The sequence below is a fragment of the Eretmochelys imbricata genome, chromosome 15 (genome assembly GCF_965152235.1).
Source record: "Eretmochelys imbricata isolate rEreImb1 chromosome 15, rEreImb1.hap1, whole genome shotgun sequence".
NCBI lineage: Eukaryota > Metazoa > Chordata > Testudines > Cheloniidae > Eretmochelys > Eretmochelys imbricata.
The window spans coordinates 24,602,771-24,623,698 of NC_135586.1; the positions used below are offsets into that span (position 1 = coordinate 24,602,771).

At 46.8% G+C, this 20,928-nt stretch overlaps 1 protein-coding gene across 1 annotated transcript in view; it reads left to right on the top strand.

Moving 5' to 3' along the window:
- Window positions 1–20,928, top strand: part of NCOR2 (nuclear receptor corepressor 2) — a 284,712-nt gene that overhangs the window by 93,111 nt on the left and 170,673 nt on the right. The window contains exon 6 of the mRNA XM_077835004.1: window positions 16,940–16,996. Within this exon, the coding sequence (XP_077691130.1) occupies window positions 16,940–16,996 (57 nt within the window). The remainder of the gene's footprint in view (window positions 1–16,939; window positions 16,997–20,928) is intronic.

The window sequence follows — 20,928 nt, forward strand, 5'->3', positions numbered from 1 at the left end:
GACTGCAGAAAGGGTGACATTTTCAGAGTTACCCAAGTCCCATTTTCAAAAGTGGCAGAGGCGCGTGGGAGCCTGTCACATACAAGTACTTTCTGAAAATGTTACTCTGGGTCGGTTTACAAACTGTCCTGGGAACCCTCCTCTTGATTTGACATTTGCTGCTTGACACTCTGTGGGATTCTGCGAAGGGCACGCGGGGCCATGGCATTCACAGCCACCCAAGGTATGTTCATTTCACACAGTAGCATTCCCTGCTCCTTGGGCTCACCGCCAGGAGAGCAGTCCTGAGTTACCCAATGGAATCTGTTTCTCTAGCCATTGTGAATTGCTGCCAGAGGTTGGTGCACGGTCGGTAATGATATAGTCACAATTATTATGTAAGAGGAAAATGGGCGAACACTTGAATTTAACTGTGCAAGTGACCTTCAGTCTCCCCTGTGGGAGAGAAGGAAATTAGTCCTCCTGGGCTGCATTATTGTCTCAAGGCAGCCTCCCCTGTCATTTTCACATTAAATCCCCATAACCAGGGCACATGCACTGGGTATATTGTTAATAATATTTTTATTCCACAAGGCGGTTCAGTGGAGATTCCCTGCTGCCCCCCACCCCCCCTTTTTCTTCCCGCTTATATATATATTTTTTTCTGACATTGCTGACAATTTGGCTTGACATTTCTGGCCCTGAGTAACTCTGGTTTTAAGCAAAAATTCCAGGTCTCCTGTTCAGTGCTGGGTGGGTTTTTTGTTTTTTTTTGTTTTTTTTTTTCTTCCCCCAATTACTTTTTGAATGGAAGTCATCACACTTTTGGTTTTGTTCAGATCTGATTTGTCAGAGTGCCCTGGAGGACGCTCTCCGGCTCCAGTCAGCAGTCCCTATCCATGCCACGTCTGAGCGGAGCCCACTAGTGCAGCAGGGGAATGCACTGTTTGTGGCCATTAATTCTGCTCTCTGAATTCCCCATCATTGTACACACACGCACAGAGTCACTCGCAGCCCATTGTCAGTGCATGCCCGTGTGTCGGTTTACATGATTTCAAGCAAGTCTCTGTTCATGGAGGGAAATCAGTGGCTCGGAGGGACTGCTCATGGGAGAGGGGAACCTCTAACTGGTAGGTCACTGGGTTGGAATGTAGCCCAAGGTGGAGGTGATGCATCAGATCGAAATAAGTTTGGTGGGTCTCTGTCCTGTTCCCATGTTCCAGTCTATGGCATACTGTCCAGCATGGCAATTTTCAGACTGCCTATTACTGACAGGAGAGGCTCAGGATTTGGATAGCTCAATCTCCGTGGCCCCTCCTTTCAATCAAGATCACATGCCTTTCAAAAAAATATGTTCTCGCTCAATTGCAAGATGTGGGCTTGATGCAGAAATTGCTGGGGGAAATTCCTTGGCCTGTGCTATGTGGATTGATGGTCCCGTCTGGCCTAAAGTTCTTTGAAGCTGTGAATCCTCTAAACCTTAAAAGGCCATATCTGCACTGGAGAGAGAGAGAAGTTTCAAAATAGTTTCCAAACTTGGCTTAAAATCTATAAATTGATTTTGGATGCAGCTTGGTCACCTTGGTGGAGCAGGCCAAGCCATACCAGACCCTTACTGAGACAGCGGCTTTATGCCGGGTGAAGCAGTGACTGGCTGTGCGGACATTTAAATGACCCTCTCTAGAGATGAGTTGGGCAGCTCAAACCTTGCTGAGAACTGCTGAAGGCTCTGGAAAGCATCTACCTTCGGAAGAACTTCCCTGCAACAGGAGAGCTAGAACTTACTGTAATTTCACACTTGTATCTCAGTAGCCCTAAGACACCAACCAGGTCAGGGCCCCATTGTGCTAGGTCCCACCCCCTCTCTGTAACGCTCACCCCGTGTTCCCCTCCCCCATTACTGCCTCCTTCCCGCCCCCACATTCCCCTCCTCCATTTTGCCCCCTTCCCTACCCTTCCTGAAATTCTCTGTAGAGCTGCTTGTGTGTGGAAGGAGGGAGCTACATTTACAGCACATCTCTGGGCAGCCATATACCTGCATCTCCTTCAGCTGTTTCTTCCCTATCTTGGGGCTCGGCTATTTTACCCCCATTGTTTGTTCATATCTGGGGCAGAGAAGGTGCTGACTGAATTGGGACTCTAGTTAAAGCCACACACCTTTCTCCACCTAGCCCAGTGCGCGGTGAGGCTCAAACCCTGGCTTTCCTGGTGTCGCAAGGCTATAATTGAGATTCAGCCCAGAGACTTGATGGCTTTTATCTCTCTCCCGTGAGACAGCCAGTCTCTGATCTGAGTGTCGGAGCTGTCCTTTGAAACACAGGCACATCCGCTTTCCTTTCAAGTGTCGAGCTCATCACTTCTCTCTCTTTTGGAGGGGAAGAGTTAATGTCAAGATGCTCACTGCCGCTTTTTATGTTCAGCGCCACTGCTGTGGGACCATGATTAACCACAGTGTCACGCGGGTTTGGATGTAAATCTTTGGACGTAACCTTCTCCATCGCAGGTGCAGGTGCTGAAGGGTTGTGGCATGCTTGCCCTTTCAGGCTTTCCTGTCAGGCTTTTGAAAAACAGAGTTGGATGCAGTGCAGCCAGTGGAAGCCGGCAACAATGTCTGTTTGGCTCTTGGGATTGTGTCGGTGGGAATCAATAAGATGACATTTTAATTTGTTTTCTGTCTCAGTGCTTGTTCCTTCAGAAAGGCACTGCTATGTATCTATAAATACAACAGGATGGTGGAAAATTGGAATTCAAAGGATTTTTTTTATACTCCTACTGCTCTTATGTCTGTATGGAATGTATTTCCCTGACTATCCATTTGCCCTCATAAAGCATGTTCAGCATTGCTGGTTCTTCCATAAATAAGTGAATGAATGAATGAATGAATGAATAAATAAATAAATAAGTGAATAAATAAATAAAGCTTTTAATGTTCCCAAGTAGAATCTAGCCTCTTGTTGTCTATTTAGTTCCCCTGTTGCAACAGAATTAACCCACTTGCCCTTTAAAGGGCATGGGGTGTGATTTTGATCCCATAGTGGTTTTACACCAGTGTAACTGTGACTTCAGTGGACTTATTCCTGATTTATACTGGCCAGTATACATCAGGGTGACAGTGTCAATGTGAAAACCCTGTGTTAAATAAATCTGTATCAGTAGAACACCTTTTGAATGGGGCTGTCGATTAATCGCAGTTAACTCATACAATTAACTCCAAAAAATGAATCGTGATTAAAAAACTTAATCGCGTTTAATCACAGTTTTATTCACAATGTTAAATAATAGAATACCAATTGAAATGTATTACCTATTTTGGATGTTTTCCTAAATTTTCATATAAATTGTATTCTGTGTTGTAATTGAAATCAAAGTGTATATTATTTTTGATTACAAATATTTGCACTGTATAAATGATAAACAAAAGAAGTAGTATTTTTCAGTTCACCTCATACGAGTATTGTAGTGCAATCTCTTTGTCATGAAAGTGCAACTTGTAAATGTAATTTAAAAAAAAATAATGGTTTTATGTGGTTACATAACTGCACTCACAAACAAAACAATGTAAAACTTCAGAGCCTGCAAGTCCACTCAGTCCTACTTCTTGTTCAGCCAATTGCTAAGACAAACAAGTTTGTTTACATTTACAGGGGATAATGCTGCCCTCTTCTTACTTACAATGTCATCTGAAAGTGAGAACACGCATTTGCATGGCACTTTTGTAGCCGGCATTACAAGGTATTTATGTGCCAGATATGCTAAACATTCGTGTGTCCCTTCATGCTTCAGCCACCATTCCAGAGGACATGCTTCCATGCTGATGACACGCGTTAAAAAAATAATGCGCTCATTAAATTTGTGAGTGAACTCCTCAGGAGGACTGAGTGTATGTTCCCTGCTCTGTTTTACCCGCATTCTGGCACATATTTTATGGTATAGGAGTCTCGAATGATGACCCAGCACGTTGTTCATTTTAAGAACACTTTCACTGCAGATTTGACCAAAAAAATCAAAGATACCAATGTGAGATTTCTAAAGAAAGCTACAGCACTCGACCCAAGGTTTAAGCATCTGAAGTGCCTTCCAAAAACTGAGAGAGATGAGGTGTGGAGCATGATTTCAGAAGTCTTAAAAGAGCAACACTCCGATGTGGAAACTACAGAACCCAAACCACCAAAAAGAAAATCAACCTTCTGCTGGTGGCATCTGACTCAGAAGATGAAAATGAACATGCGTTGGACTGCACTGCTTTGGATTGTTATTGAGCAGAACCAGTCATCAGCATGGACGCATATCCCCTGGAATGGTGGTTGAAGCATGAAGGGACATATGAATCTTTAGCACATCTGGCAAGTAAATATCTTTCAACGCTGGCCATGAGAACGCCTGTTCTCACTTTCAGGTGACATTGGAAACAAGAAGTGGGTAGCATTATGTCCTGCAAATGTAAACAAATTTGTTTGTCTGATCAATTGGCTGAACAAGAAATAGGACTGAGTGGACTGGTGCTAAAGTTTTACATTTTATTTTTGAATGCAGGTTTTTTTGGTACATAATTCTACATTTGTAAATTCAACTTCCATGACAAAGAGATTGCACTACAGTACTTGTATTAGGTGAATTGAAAAATACTATTTCTTTTTTTACAGTGCAAATACTTGTAATCAGAAATAAATATAAAGTAAGCACTGTACACTTTATATTCTTTGTTGTAATTGAAATCAGTATATTTGAAAATGTAGAAACCGTGCAAACATGTTTAAATGAATGGTAATTTTTTTTAAAAATTTAATCTCTTGACAGCCCTACTTTTGAACATTAAAGCTGAAATAATTTTTAAAATCTAATTTACTTTGCATCATTTACTGATGTATTTATTTTATTTTTTGAGCTCTGCCTATTTGGACAACTAAACGAAAAAGACTGATTGGTTTCGCTTTTGTTTCCGGTCAGTTTCACACACAGGTTCTGATGATGTGCTAGACAGCGAGGCCAGATTTTCCTTTTGATTGTTACAGTGGAACAGTTAAAGAGGAAAGATATATTTTTTCTTGACATTAAAAAATATGAGGTAAGCATCGTTTTAGCATTACAGATGTGTTGCAAACTGATAAAATTCAATCTTCTGAAGCACCCAGCACCTTGGAATTCTTTTGCTTTCCATCAGAGATTTAAAGCAAAATAGACTTTTGCCCTCCATCTATTATCTTCCCCCAGGATCAGAAGTTCCATGTAAGTGTGGGATTTTCTCTGTCCACTGAAAGTCATCCAGCCCAAGTGATACTGTATCCTAGGCTTTCAGAGGAGTTGGAAATAACTGCAGGAAGTGCGGTAACTCCCAGAAGCTCTGAGGAGAGGAGCGTAAGCCGTACTGTACAGAGCCTCTGACAAATAGATGCTTTCCTATAATTGTGCTGATGACTAGACTTTACTGTCACTTCCAAAGGCCTCCTTAGCATTTCAGTTTTCATTTTTTAAAGTGCCTTCTGAATGGGAGATCACTTTGCAGTCTGCTGGCTGGGATATTTATATATAATTCCATCCCCAACCTTGAAGGTCTGCACCTCTGTCACTTGGTGTGATGGAGTATGACACACTCAGCCACAGAAACCCACTTAAAATGTCTAGCAGAAGACAAGAACTTGGAGACAAGAGTGGAACAGAAATGAGTCGGTCAGTCACGCTCTGCACAGGAAATGTTGAGAGGATTATTAATACACATCTCCAATATGACCCATTTCCCCAGTTTTCTTCTTATGCTTGATGAGTCATTTGCAAACAAAGTTGGTTGTCTGCAGCACAACGCATTGCAGATACTACATGCTAGGTAGAATTCCAGTAACACTCTTTCAAACTTCCTAGTTGTGCTTTTGCAAGTAGAATAGCAGCGCAGAAGTCAGGGTGCCCGCAATGCCTACTTCAGGGAGTTCCCATAGGGAGTGGTGTACATGCTCCTGAAAAGTTTTATTCTCGGCTCTTCAACTGTGGGACCAATTGATGGCTATGTGAATTCCACACATTGCGCGTTCCTTTGTTTCACAAGAGTGCTCGCATCACTGAGGAGACAGGAATAATAACCCCCTTGCTGTATTGGTGCTATAGGGATTTCATGATTCATGGAAGGGAGTTACGTCTCTCCTCTAACTCCACCCCGGTAGTCGAGATCAGACAGAAGGCTTTGATTAGCAGACCCTGGATTTGATTTTTGAGGACATTGGTCCAATACTGAGGCCTGGTCTATGCTAGAAAATTTAATGGACCCAGTTACGTCACTCAGTGGTATGAAAAATCCACACCCCTGAGTGACGTAGTTAAGCTGACCTAAGTCCTCACGTAGACTGCTAGGTGGACAAAAGAATTCTTCTAGCTAGTGCCTCTTGGGGAGGTGGATTACCTGCACCGATGAGAGAGCCCCTCCTGCCAGCGTCAGTAGCATCTACACTGACGCACTGCAGTGTTTCAAGTGTAGACAAGCCTCTGAGATTGCCACCTGCTGCATTGGCAAATCACCATCCTGCAGAACCCTAGGTGTTCCTGGGCGGTTTCCAATTCAAGTTTGGGCCAGGCCAAACCCTGCTTAGCTTGTAAGATGTGCCAAAATGCCATGGTGGTTTGACTCCAGATGAAATGCACCTGGAGTCGGGAGAAAATAAGGGCTTTCTTGGTGTCTAGAAATTAAAACCTTCCAGATGGGGGCCAGTATTGATAAGCTGCAATCCTGTCCCCAGCTATCTTTTAATCTTAATGCAAAAGACAGCATATGCAAGAGAGACCTTTACATTTGAAATAATGAAACTGTGATTATTTCGGTCTTTTGCAGAATATATGAGTTTGATTCTGATCTGAGGTTTACACCAATCTGACTGCATTGACTTCAGTGGAGTTACTACTTATTTGCACCATTGTAACTGAGATCAGAATATGTCCTGCTGCTTTAATATACAAGTCTTGCTACCCAGCCTGTGGCGGTGAATTCATGATCTAAATGGCCAGGACAGAACGTAATCACGCAGTGAACGCTTTCAGCACTGCTCTGGGTATTCTCCTGCCTCTTTAAAGGATTTGCTTGTCTCAGTGCAGGACGTGCCTGATCCTGAATGAGAATGCTTATATTCTTAGGCATGGCCTGGCTTTGATCGCTGCATTTTCTGTCTATGAAATGCTATAAATAACCCTGAGAGCATGGTTCAGCACTGGCGGCTGAGAGTGTATATGGAAGGATAGTTGGAAAAATTCCAGGAAAACGCCCCCTTCTAATTCCGGATCCACTTTCTCAAAATAACTTCGTGTTTCCTCATCTTCAGGTTTTGGTTTTTTTCCCAAAGCTTGCTAACCCCTCTGATATATTGGGAGGTTTGGGAGTCAGAGGTTGCTGTGCTGGATTGTGATCCCTACAAGAAGCTCAGGTTGCCTGTAAATTGCTGGAATGGACCCTTTTTTCTCCCCTCCCATGCCAAGATTCAGCAAAGGGAAAACCAGGTTTGTGTTCCCAGATTGAGGGTCCCACTGAAAACCTTTGCCATGAATATTTCTAGACCTGCATGGAGATTTTCGTGGCCCCTCACGGCGCTTCTTCCATATGATGTCACCATTGTTTTCAGGAGCAGTTTAAGGGGCATAATCCTGATATTGGCAGGGGTGCCCCGTCCAGCACAGAATCAGTGAGAAACAAAGGGTTAAATTGGGACTCGCCAGCCCAGTGTCCAGCAGGGGGCAATGTGGATGTAGGAGTCCTTGGAGGTATGAGGCACCAAGCCTCCAGGAGCCATGGCTGTGCTCAGACAGGATGTACAGGCCAGTGGGAATCAGTGGAGGGGACTGGTCATCCTTCCCCCTTGGAAGATGCCCATGGTGCTGTTGGAATCAGGCCAGAGCAGCCCCTGCTCTTAGCCAGAACATGGAGTGTGACTGTGGCCAGCACCTTAGATGGGCCTAAGGAGGATTTTTGTGTGCTCTGTCCCTGCTCCTCTTGTGCCCCTTAGGGCGAAGGACAGTCTAGTCCCTAGAGAGGGAAATCAAGGAGTTCATCCGGGATGTGAAGTCTGGGAAGGCAGAGTGGGGATGCTAGGGGCAGACTTTCAGTGGAGGCCCATCTTTTGGGACGTAGCTGGAAATGTAAATGGATCTCGGTGCCAGTCAGTGTTAATCCACCCCAGCATGTTTGTGGTATGTCTGGCCCCCAGCAGCAGCCAGAGACATGACGACGCGTGGAACGGGACGCAGCAGGGAGATGCAAAGCAAACTGTGAAGCATGGTGAAAAACGAGTCCGCTCCTTGGGGCCACAGCATGGCTCGAGCTTCTCGGGCTGATGAGCACTGACCCCTTTGGGGATGCCAGTTCCCAGCACCAGGAGGTGAAAAGGAAACTGCTCACTGCGCCGGATGTAACTCAGCGGGTTTTTAGCTCGCTGTTGTTTGTAACGCCCCGTTAGAGCTGTGACATGACACGTCTGTCCCACCCCAAATGGGAAATAACCACGCCCACCCCCTGGTGACTGCCACATGGCAGAATGAGGCCTCTTTCCAGCATACTCCGGGAAGCAGCTGGCGATCAATTCTGTGCAATTGTGCTGTTTCAGCTGCACAAGGGCGGGTAGGCCGTGATCACCATGCATTGCAGAGCCCTGCCCTGCAGGAGGCATCTGTGCACCGGGCCACCAGGGGGTACGAGGGGGATCCCCTAATGTGGCGAAGGCATTAGACTGGCAGTCAGGAGAGCTGGGTTCTATTTCCAACTCCACTGCTGGGCGACCTTGGGCCGGTCACTCCCCTGCTCTGTGCCTTTATCTTCCGACCACTTGTCTACCTTGACTGTAAACACTTTGAGGCAGGGACTGTCCCTCCCTGTGAGCCCTGGTCTCTGTTTGGGCCTCCTGGTGCTACTGGAAAGCTCCTAAATCATTTGCCCATAGACCCCTACATCCCCATGTGAAGAGCTAATGCTTTGCCTTTTATATTCCGTCCAGTCGCACCTCGCAGTGTGTCCTTTCCTAAAAGCGTCGCAGAGGAGGCTTCTCCGCAGCCCTAGCAAGAGATCGAACTCTGCTCTCGCTTACATCGGTGCTAAATCCGGAGTCACTCCACTCAAGTAGAGTGGCTGTGGTGTAAAAGGGAGCAGAATTCTGCCCCCAAGGTGCTCCTGTGCTGCAAATGACTCCATTCAGATGCTGAGCCACTGATGGATGGTATGTCAGGAATCTGTGCCGAGTCTGGAAAAGGGGCCATTAACTGCTGGCTGAGGAACAGTGGCGGGAATAGAAAACCAGTGGGATTTTCATTCATCGCACTAAGAACAATGCCTAGATTTGCTTGTTAATGTCTTGGTGACAGAGCAGTGGAGTGTTTCTTTGTTAAATAACACACATTCAGAACTCTGGGCTTGCTGACTGAGTGTGAGGATGGACACACTGTAGGGTTGATCATTATGGGCTCGGTATGCTCCTGATGAAATCAATAGGGAAAAAATCCCACTGCTTCACAGGGAAGTAGCATTGAGCCCTAATCCCCATTAGGTGTCCATAGAAGGGCACAGAAGCAGTGGAATGGGCACCATTCTGCTGCAAAGATCCCACTAATGCAGGAGGAGCTCCTAAGCCTCCTTTGCACACTGCCCCTTCGCCTGCCTTCCTGGACCAGGCTCTTTTGTCCTCTGAGCCTGCAGAACTGGAGCGTGTTCTCCTGATGCTGTTCGTCCTTCAGCAAAAGTCTTATATTAGGAGTGTGGGGAAACTTTGGATAGCTAATAGATGTCATTAACATCTCTGCCACCCAGCTCTGGCCTCTGCCTGTGTGGCCTTTTAAATAGCTTGTTACAGTTGTGTTAGGATCTGATAAATGCAGCAAGGAGCATCAGCAATTACATTGTGTGTCAAGTGTTAATCAGGCAGCTTTCGGGATAGGCATTGCTCGCTGTACATACAGCGAGATGCCGTGCCCAGAATACTTTCCCCAGCACTGTTACATTCTGGAGATGTGTACGTTAATCAGTTAACGCGAGAGGAACGATGTCAGTCCTTTTGATTCTCAGCTACGTTCTCCCTGCAGTGTTTTGCCTCTGGTCATCTCATTAAGTTGTCTAACTATGACAAGTGTGTCAGCCAAACACATTCACAATAAACACATTTATTCTGAGTTAATCTCCTCATACGCACAGGCTTTCAGCAATATCAGCCTATACACGCGGCGTCTGTGCCAGGACATCTTGATTTTGTGCACCGGTATCTGTGATAATGGGCCTTCACAGTGAAAGACTGCCTCTTAATTTTGTGGGCACGATCTTATGCCTGCAATTAATTGCACCTGCGGTTAATCGGTGTGACGTTTTGTACCAGGCGTGTGCCAGAGTCCATGTCGGTAAGCCAACAGGTGGATGCTTAAGGAGAAATTCGTGCACGCTCATGCACAGCTAGCTAGATGCCTACGTTGCACAGCATGGGATTTTTCAAAGCACTCAGAGTTGGCCTAACTCTGCTCCTATTGACAATTTCACCCACTGTTTTTAAGCGTCCATACGTTTTTAGTACTGCTGCATCAATATTCTCCAAGATCCTAGTGTTTTATAGATCTCCCAGAGACCTGGAAATTCTTGGCTCATTGGGGTTAAACTTCTAAATGTTTAATATTGACAAGTCCAGGGACAGGCTTAACTCATACAAATTAGTGAGGATGAATGCACAGCCATGGAAACGCATATATTACTTAACATGCAGAACTAACACGTAGTGACCTTTGTCAGATGGGTGCCCAAGCCTCAGAGTGTGCAGCTCACTAATGGCATTGATAGACTCCAGTTGGCTTGTGTTGACTGGTTTGTATTAGTTACAGAACAACTGAGGCTTGTTTAACTTCCATTTCCTCCCCTCTTTTTAAAAAAAGAAAAGACTAGAAATTAAATGCAATAACTTCAACAGCGCAATATGAAAAGTTGTCAGTTGGGGTGAACTGGTTTTAAGGTTGAATCCTAAGCATTACATGACAGTCTTTTTAATTATGTCATCACATAGACCAGTGGTCCCCAACCTTTCTGTGGGAATAGCACATTCCCAGAAGACTGTGGCGGGCGCCGGACACCCCACCGCCGGAGAACCGCCCGCTGGAATCCCGCCGAGAAGCGGCGGCGGAAGAAGCGTCACCACCGAAATGCTGCCGAGAAACGGTAACGCCTCTAGGTGTCTCCGCTTCTCGGCAGCATTTCGGCGGCCAGTTCCCCAGTGGCTGCGCTCGGTGGCGGGGTGTCCTGCGGGTGCACAAAAATGCCCTGGCAGGCGCCATGGCACCCACAAGCACCGCGTTGGGGACCACTGACATAGACTTTCTCAGGCATTAGTATAATGGTTTTAGTTTTTGGAACTTTAGATACATGTGTATCTAAAATGTATGCCGATGTAAAGTCATGTAATTATAGTCTGTTCCAACGTCTGTGTGTAAGGGGCGGAGTTAAGGTGGTTGTGTTCGACCGTAGCTCGATGTGCAGCCATTGCAGTGGTGTATTTTTGCATGAGATTATGTTCTGCTACAGCAGTGGTGAAGCATGGTGGGGGTAGTTTAACTTTATAATGAGATGTTACATTTAATTTCACAGATAGGGATCTATACAACTGCAATCTATGGAGCTGTGATGGCATTATATGAACAGTGCTGGCTACAGAATGGTGTGTTTTCCCTTCTTAATGAATCTGGCAGGAAATCTACAGTACAAGCCATTGTTTCCTAACGGAAGGGATCTCGCATGGAAAAGTCCCTTTTTGGCAGTTGTCCCTTTTTATGAGTAGGGATAAATGTTTTTCTTATCATGCAGGCCATATGTTACATCCCATTGATACAGTGCTTTACAAACGGTAGCATTGGTGTTCATGGAGACGTTCCCTGGCTGTGGTCCCTAGATCACTTGCTGGTAGCCCCATGAGGCTGACTTCTCCTTGTTCCCAGTTGTGAAATGGCCATTAAAGAAGCTAAAAATACCATATTACTGCATCAAGCTGTTTTCCCATGTAAGCTGTGGCCTGTGGGTGCCACAGGGGTGTGGTAAGGTGCGAGGGCAAGTTGGATGATCTCTTTTCAGATGTGGCACATGCTGCGGAAAGAGTGTGCGAACTGTGGTGTTAGTGGGGATCCTAAATTCTTGTCCGCTGTCACAGCCGTCTCTTGTAGAGCGGGGGAGCTTCCAGCTAGCATCCCACTTTCATTAGTTGGGGAGCTGAGCGGCTGTACGGGGTTAAAGCAAAAGACACTTCGAGAGGGCAGCCTTCTCCATAGTGTGTACCTCAGCCTGATAGTTTGGCTTGTATGGTTTCTTAGCTGCCTGACTGACCCGTTAGTGGAGCTGATCTTTTAGCTTTCAGGTTAGAGCTTGTGCTTTTGGAGCCTAAGCATGAGAGTTCAAATCCTCCGCTTCCTCCCGGTGTAGCTGATGGGGCATGTCTGCCTCAAATAGCCGAGCCCGACAAGAGGAGTTTAAAGACGCTTCGTGCACAAGAATAAATACCATTGCGTTGTGTAAAAAGCAACATTTTCTTTTTAATCAAACAACATGCTGTAATCAAGTCCCGTTTAAGGCAAATATTTTCTTTGTCTTTTCATCGAATTCATACATTCCAAGGCCAGAAGGGACCATTGTGATGATCTAGTATAACACAGGCCATGCCGGAGAGAGAGCCATTACATTCCCAAATATATGTCGCAAGATATATTCTGGCAACTTCACAGATATTCAGGGACTAGCAGAATCCTCAGCACCGAGGCGTTTTCACAGAGATTTTGATGGATGAAATGCAAGACAATTAAGCTGCATCTCTTCGCTGCTAGTTTGCTTTTTGTAGCTAATTGAATTGCATCACTGGTCGCTGAAGTGATCTGGGGTTGACTGGAATATAGCCTGCCTTGGTGAGAACAGAAACCAAGTGGAGATAATACAACTGACCACTGGGTGGCTTCCATGTCTGCGAGATAAACCTAGCTCTGAATGCTGGCATGGTCTTTTTTGCAAATCTGTGGTGGGACAGATTGTTGGTCGTTACTTATAACGTGCTATCGCACCCCCAACCCCGCTACAGACTTTGAAGCACCCCTCCCTCTATAGGGAATGGTCATGTATCAAATGACCCAAACAGAAGAGACTTGGAAAAACAGGGGAAATCAAATAGTCATCTCAGGGATTTGGCTTCCCAGACATGGCCCTGCCAGTGAGAAAGCCTTGCCCCCTGCCTGACAATCACAGCCTCACCGATTTCAGTTGTCTTGGTGGGGCATAGAGTGAAATGTGGGCCTGCATCTACCATGGCCCTAGACTAAAAGGCTTGATATTTTGGTAAGGGGACCTCGAAGTGTGTCCGATGGCTCTCTGCCAGCTAGTGCTGTGTGCAAATTATAGGCACCACTGATTCCCAGGCAGACAGCTGTGAGCTGCAAATGCGGCAGCTACTGGATCATCTTCAGGGGATGCCCAAGAAGGAGCAAATGGCAAAAATATAGCCGGGCATGGTCCACCTTTGAGAGGAAAGTCTGTCTGGGCATTGAGAGAGTTGGCCTTGCTGAGCTCCATCCCAACATTATCTGTTAGCCTCTTAGTTTTGAGTTTAGCGATTCCTCCTGGTCCTGCGTATTGTAGGTAGACTTTAATACTGGGCTAAATATGCAAGAAAGGGGCGACCCAAAGAACCATGTATTTTTTGCAGCATGTTTCTCTTTGCCCTTTGCTGGAACTGCATTTATTTGTGTTTACAAATAAACTTTCTCCTTCCTCTTTCTCCACCTGCTGGATCCATCAGTGAAGTCACAATCCTCCGCTTATGGCGTCACACACAATCCCCGTGAAGTGTCTCCACTGGGGGACCAGCAAGGGGAAACAATCTTTTGTTAATGAGGAGAGTGACAAGGAACCTTGTTAGAAACACACAGAGAAAATGTTAGGTGAGCGTTATCGTTAGGGGAAAAGACTGTCCTTTCCAGAGACTGATGTTCCTGGTTCATCTCTGGAACAAGTACAGCCCAGGCAGGCAGCAATGCAATCTCTCCACACTGAATCCACCCACTTGCCTCACCCCAGAGCTGGATGGTCCACATCTGGGGATGACAGGACAGTGCCTTCATTTGCCAGCCATGGCGCCGGTTGCGCTGGTGGTTTCTGTGATGTGGATACCGTTCCACTAAGAACAAGCCTGCTGCACCAACTCAGTTCACAGCGGCCACTTAATAGGCAAGGGACAGTTCGGGGAGGGGAAGGGGGGAATGAGACCCCACCAAGGCACCTTTTAAAATCTCTTGCATGTTTTCTTCACTTGGCAGGAGTCCCTCTCCCAACCCCATCTGGGCTGGCTGCATAATTTACTAGCACCTCGATTCCACTCTGTGCTTTCGGTTAGGGCCCTTCACACCTGTTTTTTTATTTGCTGTACTCTAGTTGCAAGAGCCGTGAGCCAGGCTGCAGCTTGTAGCTGGTTTATTGGGTGGTAGTTCAAATGCAAACCAATGTGATGGCCCCATGCTGGGCCAGACTAGTATCAGGGGGAGCCTGTGAATATTGGGGATGGGGCACTGGCCTTTCAGAGTGAGGGTGGAAATACCAGGGCTGGCTCTGCTCTCATGTCCCTCATTTCATGCTGGCATAACACCACGGATTTCAGTGAGTTGCTCCTGGCCTTATGCTGGGGTGAGTGAGGTCAGAAGCAGACTCCTGTTGTATCTGGAAATTAGAGACAGGGAAGGGGTTGCTATAAAATTCCCGGAGCCAAGTCTCACCTCTGCACCCAGCCAGCTGTCTGCTTCTCCTCTAAGCATTGCTTGGGTGTTAGCTTGGTGGAGCTTATCCCTGCCTCAGCTGCTCTGGGGGTATTTTCCCCTTCAGCATCCCCTGGAGTGGGAAGGGGTGTGCCAGGAATATGTTTTATCTGTATCTCTCAGCAGGCCATGGCTATGGGGCTGTCTAGTGGATAGAGTGCTGGTCTGGGGCTGGAGAGATCTGGGTTCTATTCCTGGCTCTGCTGTTGACCGACCTTGTCTAAATCATTTAAATGATCTGTGCCTCAGTTTCCCCACCTGTAAAATGGGGGTCATGATATTGACCTCCGTAGTAAAGTTCTCTGAGCTCTACTGATGAAATGTGCTGTGTACGAGCTGCATGCTGGTGGTGGTATTACTCTTCTTGGTGAGGAAGGCTCTTTTGCTGCATGATTCAGTTATATTGGGGTGATGTTAGCTGAATTAGTTCCAGATGACAACAATGTGAGAGGAGAATCCGTCTCATTGCACCCACGCATCCTGCAGCCCCTGGAATAGTTTAAAACTCATCCTGGTTTGCTGGGCAAATTTTCATTTGTCAGGTGAGCTCTCTGGGGCTGGTTAGTGGATGGTTAGCCCGGGCTGGTTAGTGGATGACTGCAGACATGAGCTCCTTCTTTGTTCCTGGGAAAACCTGCAAAAGTGCTCACATGCAAATCAGCTCTTCTGTGTGGGTGTGCAAGGAATTTCCACACCTTTGATCTGCATTTGCACTTTTGGGGCTCTGCCCTGATGATGAAGGGAATAGATAGTTCTAAATCTTGGGAAACATAATAAAGCCCTTGCATTTGCTGGATGAGGGTCGAGGTGAGCTGTCAGCACGGCATGTGGGGGATTAGCGAGGCATCTCCCATCACAAAACATTGTAAGTGCATCCAGCTGTGGACAGGCATCAGTGTGAGAGGGTTATGTGCTTTGCTGTCAGAGAGGGGCCCGTATCAGCCCCCTCGATCTAAATACCCCAAAAGTTGAAATCCTGATCCAAATTTGGCAATTTATAGTGCACTTAACGGAAACCCTGCCCTCAGGCTGCCCAGCCTGGAGAGTGTTTGAAATTCAGATCCCAAGCTTGTGGCTCTAGCCCATCTCTCAGGTGAAAGTGCTTCAAGAAGGATTTTTTCGACTCCGCTGTGTTTTAAAACCCTGGGGGAGCTGATGGCGCTCCCCATGCTAAGCCCTTCTAGGCAGCAGTGGAATTTTATTCCCCCCACCTTCTAACCCTCTTGAATGCTTAAAATTCTATGTTTTATTTTATTAAGTGTGTATAAAAATCCATCTCCGCAGCCCCTGATACTGCCAGGTGTTTTGTTTTATGTGATCAGTGCTGGGTAACCTCAGCAGCGTAAAGCGATCCAGACTTATCGGGCTGTTGGTACCAATCACTGAGAAGCCTGGCTTTGCAAGGAAGAGAGCTTTTGACGGAACATGTCATCTTTTATTTAGCTCCCCCACCCCTGCCTCCCCTGCAGTGAACCCCTGGCTCTTTTCAGGCCTGTTTAATTAGTAACCACTGAGCACAGGATGAGACATGTTCCCGCTCTCCTAGCAAGTGCCAGGTAGTTTGGCCGGGGAGCGGGGGATGTGTGTTGTACTGCGGAGGGGAGAGGGAAGCTAGCAAGGGAAGGAGCTAAGGGCAGCTCAGATGTAATGATCACATGTTCAGTGAGAGGATGAATCCTGGAAAGGGCATCTCTCTCTGTCTCTGCCTGCTCCCTCTCCCGCCCCCTCGTGCTGCACTCGTGCTGAGGTAATTGTACAGAATCCAGCCGCCTGCAAAGCGAAAGAGAATTCAGTTGCTACTGTGAGCAGCCGAAGGGCTCCTGAATGAGCGAGCACTGAGGACGAGGGGGCGGCTGGGGCAGCATGGAGTAGGTTCCGGCGTCTGGATTGTTTTCTGCAGCTCCTCTGCGGACTGTGCAGGTTAAACTGAGCCAGCGGTGTGCCCTTTGCCTGCAGTGCTGTGTTGCGGATCTGGGAGCTCTGCTGCTTTTAGCCTTTTCTTTCCCCTGGCACCTTGGTGGGGGGTAGCGGAGGAGGGGGGGTGGGAGTGGGGGTTGAGTTTAGCAGCAGTTTAAAAAAACTGAACAAAAGGTTTTGAGCAGGGAGAAAAATGAACCCTGGGACTGAAATTCTGATCGGCGAGAGAAATAACTTCTCTTCCTGTCCCCTCCCCCCCCTCTCTTCTTTGCAGAAAAAAGCAGAAGCGGCCCACAGGATCCTGGAAGGATTGGGCCCCCAAGTGGAACTGGTAAGTCGTGTCTCACAGTGCGGGGATTTGGAGGGCAGCCAACTTCGTAGAGGTCTTGGAGACCGGCGCACCATCCTGTGTGTATGTGTAAGCCATAAGAAGGAAGTGTTCTGCTGGCCAGAACATGTCACTGGTGTGCACCAAAGGAGGAAGCAAAGCAGATAGGATGAATAATCTCTCTCTCTCACACACACACACACTCACACCCCACCCCAGGTAGCTGTGTTCTGGGAGCCTTAGCCCGTTTTCCCTGCTTCTACCTCAGACGAAGGCAGAACGGCGGGAGGGACTTACCCCAAACTTCATTGGTGCCTGACGCTGCCGTTGTGAATCCGTGATGCTAATGTTGTCCTCCACCACGTTCCTGGTCCTATGCGTTCAGCACCTCAGTGGCTGGTGAACATCAGGATGCCGTGTGTGGACGATCTCATTGTGGGTCCCCCTCCCCAGCACAGTTATAACAGGATCGCATGGGGGAGGGGGGCAGGAGAGGTGTCAGAGGAGTATGTTCCAGAAGTGCTAGTTCTAGATTGGAGTGACCTGTCAGCAGTAATTATGTGAAGTTGTAAGAGTCCAGCTCCAGTCTCTCTCAGCTGCATGTCGTACTTGTGGGAGCAGTGAAAATTCCATCAGCGTTATCCATGGTTGCTGTCAAATTCAGCTGTCCCCTCCCATCTACCCAACACACCCTGCTCTGTCTCCAGCAATGCAAGTGACTATATGATTCCTGAGCTGTAGGTGAAAACAGCTCCTTGCGGGGCACTGTGTTGGGGCTTCCCAGGAGAACTCCCTCTACACTATACAAAGGGAGCAGCTGGGTGTGGGGAGGACTGAGTCCTGTATCACGCTGAGCACCTTTAGCAAGATGCTGAGACCCCTTAGCACCCACTGACTGCAGCCTTGCACAGACCGGTACTTTTAGGTAAAGTGTGTGTGTTGGAATCTGCCAGATGACTAGCCCTTGGGAAGATGGGGGCGGCAGGGAGCTGTCCTTGCCAGTTTTAATTCAGAAGTGTTTGGGATAGCATGGCATTAATCTCGTGTGTGTGTGTGTAAAATATATATTAGCTTTCTTGTGACACTTCCTGTGTGTACACACACAGGAGGTGTCACAAGGAAGTTAATGATCCCCCGGTTCACATCTCAGTTAGGGACATGGTGCATAACTGTGTCTGCTTGTAAGTCCCCAAGGAGTTAATCCCTTCAGAGTCTCTCTCTGCTTCTCAGGTTGGCTGTGTCGGGGATTGGTGCTGGTACTTTAAATGTGGTGTGTTTAAATAATAAATAAATGGCACCTGGTGGTGGTTACTGAGGCTAAGCCTGTCTCTCTTTCCCAGCCTAATCACTGTCCGTTCCAGCCCCACTTCTGAGGGGGGCATGGAAACCTGGCCTGTACGCACATGCTCCAGAACGGGGCTTACGTTCTTTTCTCATCCCCCACTCCCTGCCATGTTGTGATTAGCACAACAGGGCCCCAGCCATGACAAGGGCCCTCGAGAAGCTACTGGGACTCAAGAAATAATGTTCATACGCAGCTACTCTTCTGTATCAGAAAGGAAATTACCTCAGGAAGGAGGACAGAGCTTTCCATGCCTGCCTCGCTTGGTATTCCTCCTCTTTAGAAGGTCTGGTGATATAGGCACATACAACAGTCCTAGGCGACCCTCAAGCCTGAGAGTTTCTTGTGCCGCTCTGGGTCCCTTGGAGCCAGTTGCATGAGAAAGGGCTGCAGAATTTTCCTGAGTTCACTTGAAATACAGCTGTGAGAATTGCTCCTGGCTTCGCTGTGGGCATGGCGGTCTCACTAATATTTGTTCAAGAGTGCTCTGGTTACTATAGTCAAACAGAGGTGGTGACAGATAAACGTCTGCTTGATCAGGAGGCAGCTTGCCAGGTGCTGATTGCTCAAAGCAAGAGGTCACGGAGGAAATTGGTTAGTCAAAACTGAGAGAGGCAGAGGTCATACAAAACCACGGATTGCAATCTGGGGCTGAGGGGAACATCCTGATAGCGTTAAGGTGTTAATGGCAGGGTTGAATCTAGAGCTCCACCTCCTCAAGGTAGCGATTGTTTTTGTTTCCAATCCTGGTGGGCAGACAGATTGGCAGTTTGAACATTGCAGTGCATTGGAGCTCTCATTTGACTTCATTTTCAAAAGGGTATCACTATAGCCAAGTCCCCCATAACAAATGTAACTGTCTTCTCGTTTTTCCAAGTGGACGTTTTCCAGAAGGAATAGGCTGTGCTCATCTTACCTTAGGGAAATGCTGATTTGGATCCGTCACCCTTGCTTCTCTGCCCAATTTGGTATTTACAAAATCTCTCTTTCTGTGGGCTGTTTATGGCCGTAAGGAACGACCGAGTTTGCTCAACCAGTGCACAGTTAATTCTGAAGCATTTTACTGTTGATCACCGATGAGATTATTGTATTTCTTATGGATGGGGGATGTGTCTCTTTGTTTGACTGTGGGGACAGATTTAGGATGATGTGGATATTGGGCAGATGAAAGTTTCTAGCCTATGAGCATATAATAAGTGATGTGTTGAACTTGATGTTGCGGTTTTAGAGTTCCATATTTCTTAATGTTTGGGTTTCTTTTCAAGTGCTGTGTGGAATGGCATGTCATTATCTCAAAGCACCCTAAACTGTTAGTTAACAAAAAATTTTGTGGATACAGTGTTGTTGTAGCTGTGTTGGTCGCAGGATACTAGAGAGACAAGTTGGGTGAGGTAATAAGATATTCGATAGTGTCTCTCGAGTTTTCCTTGTGGCAGTATAAGAAAAAGCAGCAGAAGTTGGTGACATTACTCAAACTGATGTATTTGCAAGGCTCTGTGTGCACAAGAATATATCATAACCCATAAGCAGCCGAACCACCATTACTCCCTCCCCTTACACCAGGAACTGGTGTTTACGTGACTCATCAAACCCCTGTCGGTTCAATCTCAGTTTACCCAGTCACACTGAAGAAAGGCATGTTCATTTATCAATATGTTTTCTCACCCTTCGTTCCAGTCCCCATACAGGAGCTCACGGCAGAAGTGCGCTGCAAAGTCGCTCCAGCCTTCCTGCAAAGAGATCCCCTCCAGTTCTATTGTTGATCAGGAGGGACATGCTGATGTGATGCAATAGAGTCTCCACTTGGGTTTTTCTCTTCCCAGCGCAGGCATTGATTCTGAGGATGGACTTACCCTCTCAAAGTTACCTGGACTTAGTAGGACAGACGCCTGTTTCCCCTGCAGCTTTCCAAACTTGAATTAGTCAGCCGGCTCTTTGCCTGCACTTCAACGAGCAGATTTGGGTGGGTTAGTGTTAAAAATGTGCACTGGGGAAGGGAAGCTGCTGTTAACCTGGCTCCTGACTGGGTCATACCTGTCTTGTCTTGTAAGCCATTGCATTGCTAATGGAGGTTGCTACAGCATCCTTGTAGCACATACATTGCCTGAGATACAGTTGTAGTTTGTTGCACTTCTGCATCATGACGCAGACCACCAGTACTGCCCCCAGAATTTCATCAGCCATTTTGTCCACCCTATCATCCAGTTTATTTAGATCCCTTTGTAACTCTTCACAGTCTGCTTTGGGCTTACCTATCTTGAGTAATTTTGTATCATCTGCAAACGTTGCCAGCTCACTGTTCACCCCCTTTTCCAGATCATGTTTGAATATTTTGAACAGCACAGGTTCCATTTCAGATCTTTAGGGGACCCCACTATTTACCTCTCTCCATTGTGAAAACTGATAATTTATTGCTACCTTTTATTTCCTATCCTTTAGCCAGTTAATGATCCATAAGAGAACCTTCTCTCTTATCCCATGACAGCTTACTTTGAATAAGAGACTCCTTTCAAAGGCTTTCTGACAGTCCAAGTACACTATATTGACTGGGTCACCCTTGCCCACATGTCTGTTGACACCCTCAAAGAATTCT